This window comes from Carcharhinus amblyrhynchos, chromosome 3 (genome assembly GCF_965287045.1).
Source record: "Carcharhinus amblyrhynchos chromosome 3, sCarAmb.v2.hapA, whole genome shotgun sequence".
Lineage (NCBI taxonomy): Eukaryota > Metazoa > Chordata > Chondrichthyes > Carcharhiniformes > Carcharhinidae > Carcharhinus > Carcharhinus amblyrhynchos.
This window is the reverse complement of record NC_137326.1, coordinates 129,096,606-129,118,461: the sequence shown is the minus strand read 5'-3', so window position 1 is coordinate 129,118,461 and position 21,856 is coordinate 129,096,606. Positions and strand designations below refer to the sequence as shown.

The 21,856-nt window shown below is 43.5% G+C and overlaps 1 protein-coding gene across 3 annotated transcripts in view; it reads right to left on the bottom strand.

The window, feature by feature from the left end:
* tsc22d2 (TSC22 domain family 2) overlaps positions 1 to 12,101 on the bottom strand; it is a 93,658-nt gene extending 81,557 nt beyond the window's left edge. For all 3 annotated transcript variants that reach the window (XM_080185991.1, XM_080185992.1, XM_080185993.1), the window contains exon 1: positions 8,722 to 12,101. In XM_080185991.1, the coding sequence (XP_080042117.1) occupies positions 8,722 to 10,565 (1,844 nt within the window). In that variant the 5' untranslated portion in view covers positions 10,566 to 12,101. The remainder of the gene's footprint in view (positions 1 to 8,721) is intronic.
* Positions 12,102 to 21,856: the final 9,755 nt, after the last annotated feature.

Below are 21,856 nucleotides of genomic sequence, written 5' to 3'. Positions count from 1 at the left end.
GGAGCGTCTTGATTAGTACATGAATAAGATGGGAATAGAGGGATATGGTCCCCGGAGGGTAGGGGGTTTTAGTTTGGTCGGGCAGCATGGTTGGCCAAAAGGCCTGTTCCTGTGCTGTAACTTTCTTTGTTCTCTTTGTAGCCATGGGATCATACATGTGGTGAACTGTCATATCCAGCCATTTTCTAAAAATGGTCTTTATTTTGAAGATCTATTACTCTGGTAGCCCAATAATGATGCAAAATTCTAAGGCTACGATTCTGTTGAAATGCATCTTCAAAATTTGGCTTGATTTAATATCCTGATGGCTGAATGGTTAAGCAAACAAAACAATATGGTACACTACCAAATTACAAAGACCATGGAGATACTAGGTTCAATCGTCGTCTTTTATGGAGTGGGCAAAGATTTCAAGGTGAAGGTATTGGTACATTATCCAGGAAGGATGTTGCAAAGAAAACCTACAGTAAAATTGAGGCATTCCACTCTGCGTCATCAGTTTGAGTTTGCCAGACACAGAGGATTCCTTTAGCAACAAAATGTTAAAACTTGTGGTTGGATAGTATTTTAAGAGGACATCTGAAGCAATTGACTTGATGAAAGGTCATAGACCTGAGACCTGAAATATTAACTCTTTCTTTCTCCACAGATGATGCCTGATCTGAGTATTTCCAGTAGTTTTTTGAAATTACTTTCAGACTTCCAGCATCTGCAGTATTTTGCTGTAATTCACTGCCACTCCTCTTCCATATATGCCCACCTTTGAAGTTTTGCCTCTCTCACGATAGGATTTTTATGCATCTCTATATCTCAATTGCTTCCTATTCCCTTCTTGCATTTGATCAGGTATCTGTCAAAACTTGCTTTCACAGCTACATCTCCTTCCTTTGCCACTGTCCCAGTTCCATTCCGATGAAAGGTCACAGCTTTGAAATGTTAACTCAAGTTTCTCTCTCCAAAGATGCTGCCAGACTTGAACATTTCCAGAACACTTACACCAGAAACTGATTTTTCAATGAACAAACCAGAATAGATCAATTTGCACTCAAAACAACTTTCGGCAATTGTCTTTAGCTCAAAAGCTTAAGGGTTTCAGTACAGTTTGTTTAAAACACATTCAATTCATTTACTGAAGACAGGAACAAAATAATTCACATCAAGACTGAGCGAGTGTCATATTTCACTGTAGAAGTTAATACAGGAGTGTTAATTTATCTTCCTCCATACACTACAACAGCATAAGTGGTCTGAAAGCTGACCATGTTTGGCCAGATTAAGTGTAACGGCATTGTACAAACATGAGTCTGTACAATTTTATCCTTTGTTGAAAATATGAAGTGCTTTCAAATATAATAGGTTTGGTGAGTGCACTGAGGGTGAAATGTGGGAATTTTTTTAAAAAAAGGATCCGTTCCAAGTTTAGATCATCTCAAACCCAAAATGTGCAAGTAAGTTATAAATAATTTGCATATTCCAAGAACTTCAAACTGAAAAGCTGATGCCAGTGTTTCACATTGGTCCATTGTTCCCTTGTACAGTGCAGCCGTAATAATAATTTATTCAAACCAGCTTCTGCCACCAATCAGTTCTGAAAAGGAGCAGTTGACAACGGTCATTGTCAAGGTTTAAAAGATCAGCAAAATCTATGCACTGTCATGGAGGCAATGGAAACAATCCACTGATGTGCTGCCCAGCACTGTTACAACCGTAGTCATATATGGTTGAGTGTAACATAGTTAAAATAGGATATTTTACTCCAGTGATTCTCTTAAATGTAAGAAAATCCTTTGCTGCAGTTATTCTTTCCTACCCACCAAGAAAACCCTGCCCTCACCAATCTGCAATAGCGCAAGGTGTCTTCATCACACTGAAATCGAACTCTTGACCTTCAAATCTCTTGATCAATTTGAACCATCCGATCTCTGGAACCTCCTACAGCCTGATGCCCTATCCTATGCCCTTCTACACCAAATGTGGTCTTTTGTGCATTCCATCTTTATTTCATTCAACCATTCATAGAAGAGTTACCTCAGCCCTCCTGGCTGAGACTCCCTCCTGGCTGGCACCCAAACTTTATAAAACCTATGCAAAACTCAACTTTTAAATCAACAATCCTAACCAGTCTTTTACAACTTGATGTCTGTTCTTTTGGCTATTTCATATTTTCTGCAATCTCGTATGTCAGGTGCCTCCTAGATGCAGAAATGAAATACACCTGGGTGAATTTCATGAACCCCAAAAAAGCAAAGCATAAAATCATTCACCCCAAAGGCTCCAATACCCATTCAATCTGATGGGCAACTAAATCCTTTCAATTGGTTACAAGACTTGGGAAAAAAACATGTCAGCGCCACAGGAGATGCACCCAAATCACCGATGATCAATGTCTTTGGTGACCTATTAGTATGCACTGAGGCAGAAGAAAATTCAACTGCTTTAAATCAAAAGCCTATTGGAATAGTCCTCATCCCAATCCATGGTTTCCAAAATCAGCTTTATATTTAGTTACTTGGTAGTATAGAAGTTGACCATTGCTGAAAAGAGAGACATTTCCAAAAGTTTTTGTCTTGTACTCATCAGGACAAATGCAAGAATGCCAAATTTCAACCAATCTCAACAAAGTATCCCACAAGAAAAAGGGTAGGTCTTGATTGGCAAGTCAACTGTGCCTGGCCTCAAATATCATAATCTTCCAGGTGTTCAAGAGTAAAGACTGTATTCAACCAGCTGCACAAAATGTCTCCCGCTTGATGTGATTCCATGATTGGACAGCACTTACTGAACAATCCTGAGTGTGCGGATGGCTGCATAAACAATTTTAAGATAATCAGCTGAGCTTATGACATGGCTCACTTATGTTTGCTAGAAGCAACATATATTCAGAGGGTCCCATTCTTAGCAAACAAAGTTACGTTCAAACCTTGCAACCTTTTTCTAAATTATCCAGAAGCATGGGAAGTGCACAGTTCCCTACTGCTTTCTCTGTGACCTGGCCTCAGCCAGATCCAACTTATTAGCAATCATTTCTCCTATAGTATAAATTGTGATCATTTGAAAATCGGCATTTGCCCTAATGAGTGTAAGATGAAAAGCTTCAGAACAGGTCTTGCTTTTCAGCTTTATTCCTTTCAGTCTTTTTTTGGGTGCATTTGGAAGCAGACATTTGGAGAAAGGCACCATTTCTAAATGAAGAACTGCTGAAGTGATCAGGATAGCCTGAAAAAAGGAACTGCAAATAAGTGAATTTCTTTTTAACCCCTGCTCAGCAGTCACACCATAGATAATTGCCCCATGCACCAGTCTATCATGCCATTTTTGCTAGCGCAAAAAATAAGGAGAACTGACAACATGAGGCAGGAAGAAAGACACTTTCTACTAGGCAAAGTGATATCCATCAATATACATTTCTAAAACTTCAATACCATAATTATCTGTCAAGAACCATCTTTCTCGGTCTCTGATGTAGGGGGGTAGGACACAACATTAGTGGAGTGTTCTAACAGAAAAAAATAGATCTTGGAGAAACATAACTAATTGGTCAATTAATTAAATTTAGCTACATAGAATTCTAATGGTTTTTATATCCTTTAGAGAACATTGCACATGCATGCCTAACAAGATGTGCTCCACATTTTTTCTGATTTATTCAAGCACAGAAGGCAGCTCAACCTGCAGAACCAGGCAATGTTTAAGTTGTCCATGTTAAACTGAGCCAATTATGAAACTGCTGCCTGGAAATGTTCCATGTTGAAATAAAATAGATTGGCTGTTTGACAAGGGTGGATCATGCCTCAAGTATGATGCTATTTGGAGAACAGCCAGTCAACATCCAAACAACTAGGTGAGATATTAGAGGGCTAACAGTACCAGTTTGCCCCACAGGGGAAGGCAGAAAGCTGAGAACTGCATGTGGGGTGGGGGAATGGCTAAGAGAGAAGTAATTCCAAGACTTAATACTGACCATAAGTTAAATATTCCAATGAGTGAAAGACAAAAAGCTTCAGCAACACATCTCTCCAAGTTCTGGCATTATCAAGCGACTGACCAGAAGATACCAATCACACTAGACACTAACACAGTGCACACATCTATGTTAATGCCTATGCAGTAGAAGAAAAAGGATGCCAAAGTGGTTTTGGCACATCTTTCTGGGGTACCCAAGCTTAACTGCAGATTATTTGCAGAGGAGTTACACACTAATGTTTACATTCCTTTTAAAGACTCCTAACCAACTACCGGATATCAGGTTACAATACTAATGACTCATCTACTCATAAAATAGAATTAGAAACATCCTCTTTGCCATTAGAGGCGGTCAGCAACAACACTGGCCAAGTATTCTGCACTTTATTAGTGGCAATAAACATAAGCTACTCCCCCCAATTACAAGGATATGCATATCGGGCACAGGCCTCAATTTGCTGTAGTACAGGGTTCACAATTGCAACCATTCACTGTAATTCTGGAATGCAGCCCAGAGAGTTCACAGGGGTTAGCTATCTCTGGAAAATTATCTGTACTATGTCTTCATTCCCATATGGCGAGCTGTTGCTATTCGTTGGCACTTGAGATCCACACATTCAAAACTAAAATACGCAGTTCACATGCAGTATGTATAATTGAATATGTATGTTGGAAGTACGGCTTTTGATGCAGATGAATTATATTTGTGAATACAAATTTTGAAAGTTTCCCTTTAAATTAGACAAGCAACAAAAGTAACATATCTTCCACCCGCCCTGAAAAAAAATCACTGACATTCTGAATGAACTGCAGCTTTCCCTTTTCCCCCATGCCCTCCACCCACTTAAAGCACAGCCAATTAATCTCCCCTTACTTTCAACTCTACTGTACACAGGTTGTGTGGTTGCCCTTATTTCAGAAACAGGAACTTTGAGAAACATTAGCCAAGGCATGGTGTTACTTCCTGCCTTGGAGACCAGCACTTCATAATCTCTGTTATTCACAAAACAGAAACACACCATCTTATCCAAAAATGTTGTCTTGCAACAGCAGCGAATTCCCCCAATCAGTAAATTACATACGAGCTCACGTTCTTCTCTCCCCTCCTCCACCCACCCCGCCCCCACACTGTAAAGATAATCTATGGCAACACACCACCACCAAGTTCTAAAAATAGCCTTTTACCACCATTATGCGACTAGTTTCAGATGTGCTGTGCAACTATCAGTCCCAAAGGTCTGTAGCTTGTTTTAAGACACTGGACATTTATAGATTTGATGCAATTTGAGCTTTAGACTAATTCTTACCTGACTTTAGTTTCATAGTCAGTTCTTTTGAAAGATTTCTAACATATACATCCCAAGACTGCACTATATTTAAAGACATCAGACAAAAGGGGTAAAAAAATCCACTGGCTGAAGTTCCGAAACTTGTTTGGTGTCCAATTTCAATAATTGCCCCACTGATCTGCGGAAGATGTCCAATAGTATGCTAGTAAACTAGGCTAGTTTCTCTTAGTTAACAATGACTACAGCTGATCTCACTGAAACATAAAACATTCTTGAGGCTTGACAAGGTAGATGCTGAGGGGATGCTTCCCATGACCAGGGAGTCCAGCACTCAACACCACAATCTCAGTAAAAGCTACTCAATTGGCATAGATAATAAGCAGAAATTTCTTCACTCAAAGACTGTGGACCTTTGGAAATTTCTATAACAGAGAACTTTGAATAGCAGTCATTGAGAATATTCAAGTCAAAGATCAAAAGTTTTAGATACCAATGGGTTCAAGGGAAAGGGGGATCATGCAGGAAGATGTAGGTGAGATAGATCAGCTAGGATCGTGTTTAACAGTGGAGAAGGCTCAAGGACTTGAGTGAATTAAATGCTACGTTCTTTCTTTCAGGCCGAACCAAGCAAACAAACTTAAATTACATTCGGATAAAGAAAAAGGGGGAAGCTCCCCAAAAAGGAGGGGGAACGGTCCAAACAGAAACAAAAAGTACAAAGGAAACTTAAGACACATCAAATCAAAATGTCATTGTCAGGGTCTATAAGGCACCTCAGCCCCTGCGGTGCCCAACGGGCACGGAAATACTCTGTCACAAGAACCCCAATTACTGGTACCATTTTCTACTGGGATGAATGCCAAAACCTCTATCGCAGCATAAATACCAAACTGAAGCAGTAATCTTGGGACAACGCTGCAACCAACTCAGTTAAGTGAGCACAGCACAAAATGCTAATCTGGAGGATAGATCTTTATGGGACTTGAATAATCAACAAATTAATTGCAGTTTTCTTGGATGGTGGTTTCTCAGCCTTAAAGTAGCAGTTGCACTGAAGCAGCACTAAATTGGTTAAAGACTTCATATGAAAGTTACTGAAAGTAGTTAAAAACAGCACAAGTTGCACCCTAATCAGATACGATGCTTTAATTATTTTCTTCCAATATACGTAAGCAAGCAACTGAGAAAAGTTAATCTGATGGCAATACTTGACTGCTTTTTCAATGACAGCAGACAACTACATCAATACATAGCTTAAACAAGGTCATGCAATCATAGACCAATTGTTACCAATGCTTTTAATTTACCATATTCAATATCTGGTACTTATTTCGGCAAGTTAGGAGCCTGCTCCAACTAAAATCAGCTTCCCCTGGATTATCCTGCTCCAAAACAGTTCTGGTGCTTGGGATACAATTTTATTCAGTGAAAATAATACTGTTGCTAACCCACACAGTCTACTGATTACACTTTGGGGAGATCTGTTAAATCATGCCACATTTCTCTACACATACATCACCAACAGAGCAAAAAGCAAATACCTCACATGAATGCACAAAAAGTGAATAACCATAGTTGTCACCAAGAAAAGAATAAATATACCCTTTGAATGATGTGGTCAAAGAAAACCCATCGACAATAACTCTCCTAAATATGCAACATCCAGTTTTGTCGCAGTTGCTAAGGTGCAAAATTATATCCAATTCTGATTTTACACTCACGCTTGCCAACCAAAATGTCTTCTTGCTAAAAAAGTCTATCATCCTAATTTAATTTTGGAAATCCACAAATTGTTTTTTCTGGGCCACAACTAAATTAGGGAACTATTACCACCAAGTTGCAACTATTTGAAGTACCAACATCACTTACATATGTTAAAATGTGCTTTACAGCACTAATAGGAAGTGCATAGGTACATCCCCTTGGGCCTAACGTTCAAAGTATTTGAAGTAGTTAGCTTAGGAGAACAAAAAAATCTTATTTGAAAACATAGTCTTGCTTAAATTGGTATCATAAAAATCATTTGATCGCCAACATATTGCAAATATTTTATTTAGCAGACAAAAAAAAACAAGTACAGTGAAAAAGGAATACCATTTAACTCCTGATTTCTTGGTATTGAAGGCTTCTAGATTAATCAATTGTGATATCACGTCAAAAGCCAACTGTCTGCATTTTTGCCATTCCATAATGAAGGAACCTTTTTAATAAAGTGAGCTACCCCTCTCCCCCCACAATAAAAAAAGGATAAAGATTAATTTTATATATTGTTATGCCAACAAAAAGCTTACAGAATTAAGTTCAAAATTGTAACATATGGATGATTACTATGGATTTAATATTTTTCTGCAGTGAGTCTGCATTGAGAAAACTGGCACTGACATCCAATAAGAGGCCTATAGGAAAATTCCAAATATACCAAAAATCAATATTTTGTGACTCAAGTTCAGCTGAGTACAAAGGAATTAAAAATATGAGGCTTTGAATTAAATGATTGAGTTGAGTTGTTAAATTTGTTGGATACAGTATCTTAGATGCTATTAGGACTGAATTTAAAAATATTTTTAAACTTTTGGCTAAATATTGGACTGTTCAATTAGCTGGACACATTTCTGCAAATGTACACCAATTAGGGCTGGGCAAGTTTTAACTTGAGACTACTTAATTATAATATGATGAGGAAAGCAATAAATTAGAATTTCTGTTGCTCTGCCTTAATTATATTACTACACGTAATAAAACCACTTTCGCAATCCAAACAATAATATTAATTTACAAAATAAACATATGGGGTGAATATGCATTATTTCAGTAGGTTTTTTTCCCCCCATAAAACAAGCTTTTAAAAAAGGGAGGCAATGTATCTACTGATCTTTCAAATGCAATTTCAAACCATAAATCAAAGATTTTGCCATGGCTCTGTGCAAGGCTATCTCCTGTTCAAGCAGGCCATCTGATGTCAGTCCCAAAAGGTGAGTCATTAGGCAAGATTCATTGTCATAATCAATTTCCTGAATGTCTCTTCAATCAACACACACACAAAAGCTGTTAGTTCATTTCTGAATAATCTCCGATTCCTTGCCTATGCTGTGCCAATAGGGTGGCAGCAAAGAAGTTACTAAATTTGCTTCAGCCCCCACCCCCATGGGAAAAATAAAGCATGGTGCCCACTTCTGCATGCTATTTAGTGGGCCACGCTAGAAAGTACACATAGGGACACAATTGGGTGATGGATCCAAGAGTCCAATAAACCCATCTACACTTACTGTTCAAGATCATGTGAACTAGTAAGTTAACAGAGGATGCTGGTACTTGTGAAGCCACATCCCAGCACATAAGCTGCCACTTTTGAAAAGGGAGTAAGAGAATGAAAAGTTAGTAATTATATCCCATTTTCAATACCGGATGGCCAGAGTATCAACAGAATGCATCAAGGTCTATTCAAATAATAAGTTAACAAAAATCATACCTGTCTTCATCTCCATCGATTTGTATAGGTATAGAGAACACAGAATTTGAGAGGCTGTTCATTGGGCTAGACACTTGCAAATGCAGAGGGTTACCAAGAATTTCTGGAATAAGAGGCTTCATAGAGGGCTTGCTCTCACTGGACTGAGATGCCTGAGGTATAAGCTGCTCCGAATTTCGTCTCTCCTCTAGCTGGCCTGTACCTTGCTGTGTCTGGAACAGACTTGTCTGTGACACATTTGAAGGTAAGTTCATTGAACCTTGCATCAAACCGGTACTCCCAGCCATTGGTGCCTGGGTGCTTAACAGCGATTGAACCATGGTTGCTGGAACACTTGGCATAGTAACAGAAGTGGCAGATGCACTAGGCACCGTAGCAGACACACCAGTTGGTACATTTGAAACACCAGTACTAGGCACATTTTGGATGCCGGCAGCCACATTGAGAGATCCGCTGGGCAACCCAGACACCTGGCTAACCATTCCAGACTGGAGGCCAGAAACTTGGTGCTGTTGGGTTAAATGTTGAGCACCCGATGACCCCAAATTTTGTTGCTGCAATATCAGACCCTGCGCAGGGCCTGGCTGAGCATTCTGTAACCCTTGTCCACCCTGAGTGACCAAATCACAGCTCTGGGCTGGTACTTGTGCTGCACTGGCAGAAGACTGCATCACTAGTGACGGACCATGACTTACTGCTTGACTCGCAGACAGGCTTGTAGCGGCAGCGCTCTGAATGACTGTACCTGGCGAAGGATGTTGGATGGCTCCTGGACCCTGCATGACGGGCAGATGTTGCATATATTCCGTGTGGCTGTTTGCCAAAGTGGGCTGCGATGGCAGTAAATGGGGCTGGGAGAATTGAAACTGTTGAGGCTGGGGGGCAGGGATATTAGCAGTCTGTGGAGGTTTGGGTTGGGAGATGGGTGCACTGGGTGTCTGGATGGCCTTGCCATTCATCCCGGTCTGCAAGACTCCGAGCTGCCCCACGTTGGTCTGCAAGTTTACCTGTGACTGATGCTGCTGAGCGGCCACCGAGGGCGTGCTGTAGATTTGGGTGGAGGATGCAGCCTGGGAGACTGGCTGGGGCCCCTTGGCGAAACTTTGGTGCTGGTGGATGAGCTCACTCTGGGCTAACTGGGTGATGGTGGCGCTGAGGGAGGTGTCAGGCAGGGAGTCGGTGCCGTGCAGGGTGACCGAGCTGTTGGTGGCCCCCAGGCCGCTGTCCCTGTCCCCGCACTGCTGCTGCTCCAGGGCGCTGCTGCTGTTGTGGCGGATGGTGTCGGCGGAGCGGGCCAGGACACTGCCGTCCGAGTCGCGGTCGTAGAACTCAGTGCAGGTCCAGCGGCCCCGGCGGAACGGCTCGCCGGAGCCGTGGTCCAACTTGATGACCCTGAAGCGGGAGGTGCAAGCCACGGCCGGCTGCATGCTCAGCGGGGCCCCGGTGCCGCTGCCGGAGGTGGACGGAGGCGGGGTGGCCGCTCCCTGGGGCTGGCCGCCGGCGGGGAGCGGGGTGCCCCCGCCTCCCCCGGGGGGCAGCCGCCCTCCGAAACCCGGCGCCACCAGCTCCCGGTCGTGCGGGATGTTGGGCGAGGTGGCGCCGGGGGTGTCCGCCTCGCCCACGTTGTTGAGGGTCTCATCCGAGGAGCTGCGGTCACACACCTCGGCGCCCGGCTCGTAGTCGGTGGCCCGGGAGGAGACGTCGAAGATCTCCGAGGAGATGTCCTCGGTGCGGGATTCGTCCGGGTCGTCCAGGCTCTCGGTGTCTTCGGTGATGCTGCTGGCCGCTACCTGAGCCGTGGTCACACTGGTGATCTGGAAGCCGCTCTTCTTCTTAACCGGCATTTTGAACACACACTATATATTATATATATGTATATACACACACAAACAGGAGACTCTTAATGTCCAGCCTTTCCCGTTCTTACTCCCTTCCAACGCCTGGAGAAAGAAGTCTGTACTTTGCAACTCAAGTCTCTCTTTTTTAAAACACTCTATAATTCACAGCAGTTCATCTTCTCCTTGGAAATATCCAAGCAAAGTCAGCGAGGTAAAATAAAAGTTCTCCCTTCGATTTGGGTAAATAAAAGTAAATCTTCACAGAGTTTGTAGATTGTTCTGCAAAGGGGTTTTTTCCTTCAATGCTTTCCAATCCCCTCTCTCTCTCTCAAACACACACACACACACACACACAGCTTTCCCCCCCCCCCAAAAAAATTTGATGATTTAACACACGTTAGGAACAATGTCTGAAGCAAGTCATCTCTGCTGCTCCTTTTTTTTGGATAGGGGAGTCACAACTGAAACATCCTTGCGAAATGTAGATTTCGCTTTCCCCCCCTCCTTTCGCACTTCAATCTTTATCCTGCCTTTACTTTGCCTCCTCCTCCTCCAGGAGGGAACGGTCGGCACTTTGGCGTGGATGACTCCAAGCTCCCTCTCATTAGTCACCCGCGACACACCATCTTTTTCTTCTTCCAGTTACAAGCACTGCAGGCAGCTCACTCGGGTCCTCTTTTTCATTTAGAAAGGGAGAGAGAGAGAAAAAAAAATCCCTCCCTCAAAAAAAAATCCACTCAGCTCCCAATTATATCCTTCAGATTCTTTTCTTCTGACTCTTTGCTCACAGGTCGATGAAATGCAGAGAGAGGGGGGAGTGTGTGCGAAAGAGAGAGAGAGAGGGGGAGGAGAGAGGAGCTTGCTCTGGTCGAATGGTAAAAGCAAAGCTAAAGCCCCGGGGTTTTGAAAGCCAGTCAGTCAGTCCTCCCCGGAATAAGAAGCAGCAGCCGCTCTTTCTCTCTTCTCGTTCCTGTTTACCCCGGCAGAGAGTGCAATAAAAAAAATTAAGCTGGTGTCCGGCTCCCCAGCAGGGCTGCTGTCGCAGGTCCGAGATATATATATCTGTAGACACAGAACAGTGTGTGTCTGCTCCCTGAACTATTCCCCCATCTCCTCCCCCTCCCCTCCTCTTCCTGGCTGCACCTCCTTAAGGGGAGGGGGGAAGCTGGGCGGGGGTGTGGGAGCCTTTCCCCCTCCTCAAGGCCCGGCGAAAGAGAGAGAGAGAGGGGGGGAGGGGAAGGGTAGATGTGCGATCACTAGCCGGAGCCGCCGACAGCTGCCATCCGCCTTCGTCCCCGTCGGAGGGGAAGCGGGGGGGTGGTTGGAAATGGGGAAGGGGCTGCCTGTGGAGCCCGGGGCCTTCAGCACAGCAAGAGGGCCTCTTCCCTCCTCCACACCCAGACACACACACAATGCAGGGCAGAGGGAGGGGATCAGTGATTTCTCTTTTATTGCTCTATTTATGATGGGGAAGGGGGGAGGGGGGGTCAGGGCTCCCTCCCTCTTTCTTTATCTCTCACTCACACCCAGTCCCAGCTTTTCTCTCTCCTCTCCCTCTCCCTGCACTCAAACCAAGATGGCTGCCACGTCGCCGCACGGCACGCCGGGAACGCGGTGACGTGGTCGCGGGAAAACGTGCTTACGCAAGCCTCGCTGACGTCATCACGTTCGCCCTTCCCCCGCCCCCCCACCTTGTCCATGTGTCAAGTTTGGGGGATTTTTTGATACCTTTTCAGTCAGCCCAATGGGGTTGGGCAATGGTGCATTCAAAACCCATGACAATCCCCATGTTTGATGTCCCAGACACAAGTCAGGAGTGTCTTGGAATGGGAACAGGAATTCAGTCATTCAGCCCTTCTGCCATTCAAACAAACCAGAGAATCCCTACAATGCAGAAGCAGGCCATTCGACGCATCGAGTCTGCACTGATAGCAGCCCCACCCAGGATAATGGGATAGTAAGGATACTGAGAAGTATAGAGGAAGTGGGAGACTTTGGAATGAATGTCTCTCAGAATCAGCCTTGGGCGGCATGGTGACAAAGTGGTTAGCACATTGGTTACTTCACCTAACCTGCATATCTTTGGACTGTGGGAGGAAGCCGGAGCACCTGGAGGAAATTACTCAGACACAGGGAGAATGTGCAAACTCCACACCTGAGGCCGGAATTGAACCCAGGTCCCTAGCACTATGATACAGCAATGCTAACCACTGTGCCACCATGCTGCCCAAGGCTGATTCTGTGCCCCTGTGTTGTCTGTTCCTATATTCCTTGATTTCAATAGTGTACAGAAATCTGTCACTACGAGTATCTATGAGTATGAAATATTAATATGAATATTGTCCATTCACCTGGACAAGTGCAGCTCCAACAACATTCAAGAGGCTTGACACCATCCAACACAAACCAGCCTGCTTGAATGACACCCCATCTACCATCTCCAACATTCACTCAACCACTGACACACAGCGGTAGCAGTGTACAACATCTACAAGATGCTCAATAGCAACTCACCAATGTTCCTTTGAATGTACCTTCCAAACCCATGACCTCTTCTACCTAGAAGGGCAAGGAGAGCAGATGCTTCGGATCACAGCCAAGCTACACCATTCTGATTTCAAACTATATTGCTGTTCCTTCACTGATACTGAGTCAAAGTCCTGGGACTCCCTCCCTAACAGCACTGTGGGTGTTACTACACCTCTTGGACAGCGGTGTTTCAAGAAGGTAGCCCACCACGACCTTCTCAAAGTCAATAAGGTAGGGGAATAAGTATTGGCTTAGCTGAATCCCATGAAAAGATGAAAGTAATTCAGTGAGAACTGCTCCTGCATTAGCCATCATGGAAATCCGTCTGCTTTCATCATGTTCGCCACACAAAATTCACACTAAGAAGGAAAAACCTCTTTGCAGCTACTCAGAAAATAGACTTGCATTTCTATAGCCCCTTAGATCCACAAAGCCAAGAGGTACCTTTGAAGTGTAGTCACTGTTTTAAAGTTGGAAATGCAATAGCCAATTTACATGATGGTATTTATGTATAGGTAACATACATATATACTGATCCAACCATAAAGATATGTTTACTTTGACATAAGTTTTCACATACACACAGGCACATACGTATATATGCATTGACACATAGCATGTAACTATACCTACACATGTACAAGTATCTATACTCATATCCATATAACATCAATATGCATTCATATTAACCATCTACACACATACTGCAATACATAGGATGGCATATGGTTATAATGCAGAAACTGTTCCCATGCTGGCAATTACACTCAATTCTTCCCCCATCTTTCCTCATCTAAATCGATCTTTATAACCGTCTATTTCCTTCTTCTTCATCTGCTTGTCAGGCTTCTCCTTAAATGCATCTATACCATTTGCTGCAACCACTGCCCAACTCAAGAACAGCTCCTTTCCTGCTGCCATCAGACTTTTGAATGGGCCTACCTTATACTAAGTTGATCTTTCTCTACACCCTAGCCAAGACTGTAACACTACATTCTGCACCCACTCCTTTCCTTCTCCCCTCTGTATTCTATGAACGGTATATTTTGTCTGTATAGCGTGCAAGAAACATTACTTTTCACTGTATACTAATATTTGTGACAATAATGATTAAAATCAAATCCAAATCCCCCTGGTAGCGAGTTCCATATTTCACTCTACTCTTTGGGTGAGACAACTGCATTAAATGTAATTATCAGCTATACTGCACTAGAATTGATAGCAACTTTTACATTGAAACATCAATCTAAAGTCCAGTGACTTTGTTAAAGGACAGGACTTGAACAATGCAGGACCCTCTCTGTATTGCACTGTCAGCCAACCTAAATCAGGTGGCCACAACTGTCTGATGCAGTGAGGAGTCAGAACTCACCTGAAGGAGAAGCGCTCTGAAAGCTAGTGGCGTTTGCTACCAGATAAACCTGTTGGACTTTAACCTGGTATTGTGAGACTTCTTATTGTATTTGCCCCAGTCCAACGCTGGCATCTCCACATCATGACTACCATCGTGTGGGAGGAAGCCAGAGCACCCGGAAGAAACCCAAGAAGATACAGGGAGAACATGCAAACTCTACAACGGACAGTCACCCAAGGCTGGAATTGAACCCAGGCCCCTGGCAGCAGTGCTACCCACTGTGCCACCATATTGCCCATAAGCACAAACATGTCTAAGTGCTCAACCACTATGTCCCTGATGATAAATTCTAATAACTTACCCACAACTGAAAGGACTATAATTTTCAGGGTTCTCCTTCTTTGCCTTCTTAAATATGGAGTCATTTTTCAATCCAAAGGCACAATTCCCAAATCTGGAAAACTTTGGAAAATTGTGACTAACACATTTGTTATTTAATTTAATGCCTTGGGATGGGAACAATCAGTTCCTGGGAATTAGTTTGTCTGAAGTCCCATTATTTTCTCCGTCACCTTTTTCTAATATATTAAATCCAATAGATTCCTCCTCAAATTATTAAAGTTTCTGTGTACTTATTTTTGACAATTTCATCTTCATCAAAGAATATTAACACAGGAAAATCACAGAATTATTCCCAGCTTGGGTCACTGTCTGCGCGGAGTTTGCACGTTCTCCCCATGTCTGCGTGGGTTTCCTCTGGTTGCTCCGGTTTCCTCCCACTGTCGGAAAGATGTGCTGGTTAGGTGCATTGAACCAAACAGGCTCTGGAATGTGGCAACTTGGGGATTTTCACAGTAACTTCATTGCAGTGTTAATGCAAGCCTGCTTGTGACTAATAAATAGGCTTTTTTTAATTCACCTTCTGTTACTCAGTGTCAGCCTCCAGCACTTGAAGGCTGCTGACAGCATAGCAAGGTCAAAATAAATCTCTCTCTCTACATTCCAGCAACCATTTCCTGTAAAGTCAAATTCAGAAAACTCAACCATTCATTCTGAATGCCTTTACTTCCCACATCAATCATCCTCATGGCCTCTCTGAATGAGACTGTCAATTTTTGCTACATTTGTGCTGCAGATCCACACCCATTGAGAAAAGGGCTGTTAAGTGCCAGAGCTTACTTTATACTTCTGTCCTGCAGGGAGAAGACATTTATCCTGCAAGTTTTGCCTGCAATTTGGGACAAATCTACAGACTCTTTTTGATTAGAGTCATGAATCATAGAATCCCTACAGTGCAGAAGAAGACCATTCAGCCCGTCAAGCCTGCACCAACAACAATCCCACCCAGGCCCTATTGTATTTACCCTGCTAATCCCCCTGACACTAGGGGTCATTTAGCACAGCCAATCAACCTAACACGCACATCTTTGGAGTGTGGGAGGAAACCGGAGCATCCGGTGGAAACCCACACAGACACAGGGAGAATGTGCAAACTTTGGGACAGGAAAAGACAATGAAACATTTCTAAAACACAAACTTTAAAATAAACAGAACATACTTAGAATACTGAAGGTACTTTAGTGAGAAAGAAAGGAAAAGATACTAAGTAAGACTGAAACAAAAAGTATGAAGATTCAGATTATTAATGAGGGGTTACTCAGAGCGTCAAGAGGAACCACAGCTACCACTGCAAAATGTAATTTCTTTCACATGATTCAATTTGCACACTACATTCCAATGTTTCCTCCAGTTGTCACACTCTAGATGCTTTAACTAATACTAATGTACGAACAAGGAAAAAAGTAAGTCACTCAGCCCCTCAAGTCAGCTCCACCATTCAATAAAATCATGGCTGATCTGATATAGCCTCAGATCTGTACTCCGCCTACTCCCAATAAGCTTTCACGCCCTTGCTTACCACTAATCTATCCCCCTCTGCCTCAAAAATATTCAGAGAGTCTGATTCCACAACATCTTCAGGAAGACTCATGGTGCTCTGGGTGAAAAAAATTCTTCTCATCTTTGTTTTAAAGAACATTAGAACATAACATAAGAACATAAGGGGTGATCCCTTATTTTTAAACAGTAACCTTGAGTTCTAAATTCTCGCAAAGAGGAATCATAGAATCATAGAAATAGACAAAGGCACAATCACGAGATAATGGTTGGAATGTGAGTCTTTACAGGTAATCAAGCCTTTACAGGTACAGACAATGCAAGTGGAGAGAGGAAGAATCACAGGTTAAAGAGGTGTGATTTGTCTCAAACCAGGACAGTTTATAGGGCTTTGCAAGCTCAGGCCAAATGGTGGGGGTTACATGTAATGTGACATGAACCCAACTTCCCAGTTAAGGCTGTCCTCACGCGTGCGGAACTTGGCTATTAGCTTCTGCTCGGCGATTCTGCATTATCATGTGTCTTGAAGGACACCGTGGGGAATGGCCTCAACCGGGAAATTGAGTTCATGTCACACTACATGTAACCCCCACCATTTGGCCTGAACTTCCAAACTCCTACTAACTGTCCCAGCTTGAGACAATTCATACCCCTTTAACCTGTGATTATTCCTCTCTTCACACCTCTGTCTGTACCTGTAAAGACTTGATTACCTGAAAAGGCTTGCATTCCAACCATTATCTTGCAATTCTGTCTCTGTCTATATATGCCGTGTTTGTGAAACCTACCTTTCCACTCACCTGAGGAAGGAGCAGCGCTCCGAAAGCTCATGATTCCAAATAAACCTGTTGGGCTTTAACCCAGCGCTGTGAGACTTCTTCAAATGTAGAGGTAAGCATAGGTATTTACAATGGAAAATTAACAATAAGAGCTGAATTATGTCTGCTGTAATATTTGATTATTCATTGACCTCTGACCTTCACCTGAAGACTAAGCTTGGTTGACATTCCCCTCCGGAATGCTAACTGAATTGAGAGAAACATTGGCTTTGAGAATAGTGACAAAACTCTAATTAGGGTTAAAAGATTCTGTGGGGCTGGGGGTGATCCCACTTAAAAATTCTGACCATTCGCACCAGAGTGATGACTGTCTTAGCCTCTCAGAAATGCCCTCTGTGAGCAGCTCCACTAGACCTCCTCTTAACAAAGCTCTGGTTCTGCTTCCAAATGTTTTAAGTTCATTTATTAGTGTCACAAGTAAGTTTACATTAAACACTGTAATGAAGTTACTGTGAAAATCCCCTAGTCGCCACACTCCGGCGCCTGTTCGGGTACAGGGGGAGAATTTAGCATGGTCAATGCACCTCACTAGCATGTCTTGCAGACTGTGGGAGGAAACCGGAGCATCCAGAGGAAACCCACACAGACACGAGCTATGAGGAGAGGCTGAATAAACTAGGCTTGTACTCGTTAGAGTTTAGAAGAATGAGGGGAGATCTCATTGAGATGTATAAGATGATGAATGGGATGGATAGGATAGAGGTGGAGAGACTCTTCCCGCTCAAAAAAGACAGTAGGACTAGGGGGCACAGCCTCAAGATAAAGGGGGGGCGGTTTAGAACGGAGTTGAGGAGGAACTTCTTCACTCAAAGGGTGGTGAATCTCTGGAATTCTCTGCCCGTTGAAGTGGTGGAGGCTGCCTCGCTAAATATTTTTAAGACGCGGGTTGATGGGTTTTTGATAAGAGAGGGGATTAAGGGTTATGGGGAGAGGACGGGAAAGTGGAACTGAGCCACGACAAATCAGCCATGATCTTGCTGAATGGCGGGGCAGGCTCGAAGGGCTAGATGGCCTACTCCTGCTCCTATTTCTTATGTTCTTATGTTCTTATGTCCGCATCGGCAATGATCCGAGCCAGGAATCAAACCCAAATCCCTAGCCCTGTGAGGCAGCAGTGCTAACCACTGTGCCACCATGCCAACCTTGGAAGGGCCAGCTTGCTCAAGGCCAGGGACAAAATGGAAAGCATCATGGGGCCATGGAAACAATGGGGAGAGCCACAGGAAGCAGACTGAGCTGGTAACTGAGGAATGCTGAGTTACTTGGCCCAAAGGCTGCTCGGGAAAGTAGCTGAATCTTGAGACCAGAGACAGAGGTTCCTCGGGAGCAAATAGGTAGGTGGAAGGTCTATCGCAGCCGAACTCTACCTCAAAGAGGAGAATCTTGACCTTGGCCTTGACTTCTCATGAACATCACCAAGGGGGATCAAATGATACATTTATACACATATATATGACAGCTGTTGCAGTCATTTCTCATTACAACAGTGCTGTAACTGTCTAACAAGTCATTTTATTTCAATCAGCAGGTTGTGGTATGCGGGAAATAAAGTCATTAACTAACAATGGTTTATTGATTTTACTGCCAACCTCTCATTGAGGGCATGCTGGGATCAGTATGATAAATTCAACACATCATTCTCCCTCACCAGAGTTATATTAATTTTGGGGAGGTGCAGTTATACTTTCATCTTGCTGAACTTGCATTATCTTAATAATGTATCACAAATTTAATTGTCTTCCTGAGCACACAATCTTGGCTGACACATCAGGACAGTACTAAGGGAGTGCTGCTTTGCTGGAGATGCCTTTCAGATGAGACATTAAAGGAAATGTTTTAAGATTTATTTATGAGTGTCACAAGTAGGTTTACATTAACACTGCAACTAAATTATTGTGAAAATCCCCCAGTCGCCACACTCCACCACCTGTTCAGGTGTACTGAGAGAGAATTTAGCATGGCCAATACACCTAACCAGCACATCTTTCAGACTGTGGAAGGAAATCGGAGGAAACCCACACAGACAGTAACCTAAGCTGGGAATCGAACTTGGGTCCCTGGCACTGTGAGGCAGCAGTGCTAATCACTGTGCCACCCACAAAATCCCAGAGGACCACAGGCTGTTCTCCCCCATTTTGAGAGAGCCCTGAATAGAGGCAATTTAATCTGAGGGTTACCACATCTCAGGCCAGGGGCAAAGTTGGGAAGGCAGGGTCTTCATGGATGGCCTCAGCTGGTGTGGGAATTGAACCCATGCCATTGCCATCACTCTGCATCATGAACCAGTTGTCCAGCAACTGAGCTAAATCTATGCTTGTACTTCTGCAGGTAAAACACCTGAGGCCTTTTTCTGAGGAAGCACAGACTCTTCCTCGTGTCCAGGATAATATTTGTTCCAATAACCTCATCATGGTTTCAAATTCACAAGTCCGTCATCTCACTGCTGTTTGTTGGATCTTGCAGGATGTAAATTCATTGCTTTCTCATGCCTAGAAAAACAACAGTGACAGGAATTCATCAAGTACTTCACTGGTTGGGAAGCACTTTGGGATAAGAGAGTTGCTAGATAAATGTGAGTTCTTTCTTCTTAATGCTAACTTGAAGAAAATATTTTTCAGCATTTCAATGTTTATTCATTCTCCGCTTCCCTCTTGAAAATGAATGGGCAGGAAAAGGCTAACAAGTCCAATAAGTCTGCCCCACACATCAAGAGCTGGAGCATCATGGCCTTCCTCCTGCCCAGCCTTTCCCCTGGCCACAGCAAACAGCATCCCCCCCCACCGACCCCTACCCATACACTCCCCATACACTCACTCCCTCTGACCCCTACTCCCCTCACCCACCAACCATGGTGGGCAGCACAGTGCCAGGGACTCGGGTTCAATTCTGGCCTCAGGTCACTATCTGGGTGGGGTTTGCATGTGCTCCCCATTTTTGCATGGGTTTCCTCTGGGTGCTCCAGTTTCCGCTCACTCTCCAAAGGTATGCGGGTTAGGTTGATTGGCCACGCGAAATTGGCCCTTAGTGTCAGGGGCATTAGTAGGGTAAATACATGGGGTAATGGGGATAGGACACGGATGAGACAGTTTTCAGTGCAGGCTCAATGGGCCGAATGGCTTCCTTCTGCACTGTAGGGATTGTATGAATCTATGATGCAATGTGGGAAAGGCCAAAGTCTGACAAGACCTCCAGGGCCAATAAAGGGAAAAATACTCTGAAAAATTCCTCTCTGAGTTTCTCACATAACCACAGCCAGTCCAGAAGATGATAATGGGCCAAGTGTTATCTTTTCAATCATAAAATCTCGACCCTCGCCAAGATCTGGTTTGGCTTCCTCTTGAAGGCATACAGAGAGTCAGCACCCACCACACAATTCGATATCACATTTCAGAGGCTCACTGATCTCTGTGAAATGCGGAATAGCCTAACATCCAGATCATTCCTACACTTACATAGTTTAACCACACATATTCCAGTCCTCCCTGAAACAATGTAACATGGGCACGCTATTCAAACCTTCAATCATAATGTAATTATAACGCCTGTTGGATAAGGGTTCCAGATGTATCATGAGCCTCCAGTGCCTCACCCAATTGTCAGCCATTCACGTACAAAACTTGCACAGCTACTGTGGGTGGGTTATTCGACTGTCCAAGGCATCACTACCAAGTCCTACCCTGTCCCCAACCATCAGCATCACAGGTACGCCTTCAATAGGAGTAACTGGATAAAGGTCAAGAGTAAGAACACTGGCTGATTGTTCCACTTCCCAACATTGGAGGACAGAAGCCAATAATGACTTCCCTACTGCAGTGCTGGCTGAGTTTCACTCTCAGTAATGGGCTGCAATCAAACTTGTAACCTTCTTGATCAAAATGGCTCTGTCACTCATTTTATAAACTTACTGGTATAACAAGCAAGTTCCAACTCAGACTCCAATCACTGCGGCCTTGAAATTACATCATGTATTTACTTCAAAAGAGTTAAAGTCTCAGTTTAAGTAACAAATGACTACATTAAATGCTAATATGTTTATATGCCAGGGTGTAATTTCATGGGCTGGGTTTTATACACACCAGATGTGATTTTCTGAGGTACAGCCAGCTATAGTCAGGAACTTTCATTAGCTGTTTAACAAGGTTTATTGTTACCAAAAGAGAGGTTCTGTGTCTCAGTGGGTAATGCCCCTGCCTCTGCCAAAAGCACTAGGTTCAAGTCCCATTCTAGGACGCGACCAAACATGTTGATTATCAATTTGTAAATCTTTTCAACATGCATCAGGGACAGGTGGGAAGAGTGGGAGATATTCCTGGCAATCCATATGACGGAAAGAACCTGGAGTCTCTATCATCACTATTCAAAGTTCACCACAATGGGCATGTAGAAATGCACATTGTCACAAAAACTTTGACTCCTTCTGGGACCAGTTGGCTGGATTTGATTTGACTTATTGTCACATATACTGTGATGCAGTGAAAAGTATTGTTTCTTGAACGCTAAAGAGCCAAACACGGCATTCATAGCGTACATAGGAGAGAGGAAAGGATAGGGTGCAGAATATGGTGTTGCAGTTACAGGTAGGATGAGGAGAAAGATCAGCTTAATATATGATAGGACCAATCAAAAGTCTGATGACAGAATGCCCTGGTACGTGACTTCAGACTTTTGTAACTTCCCAA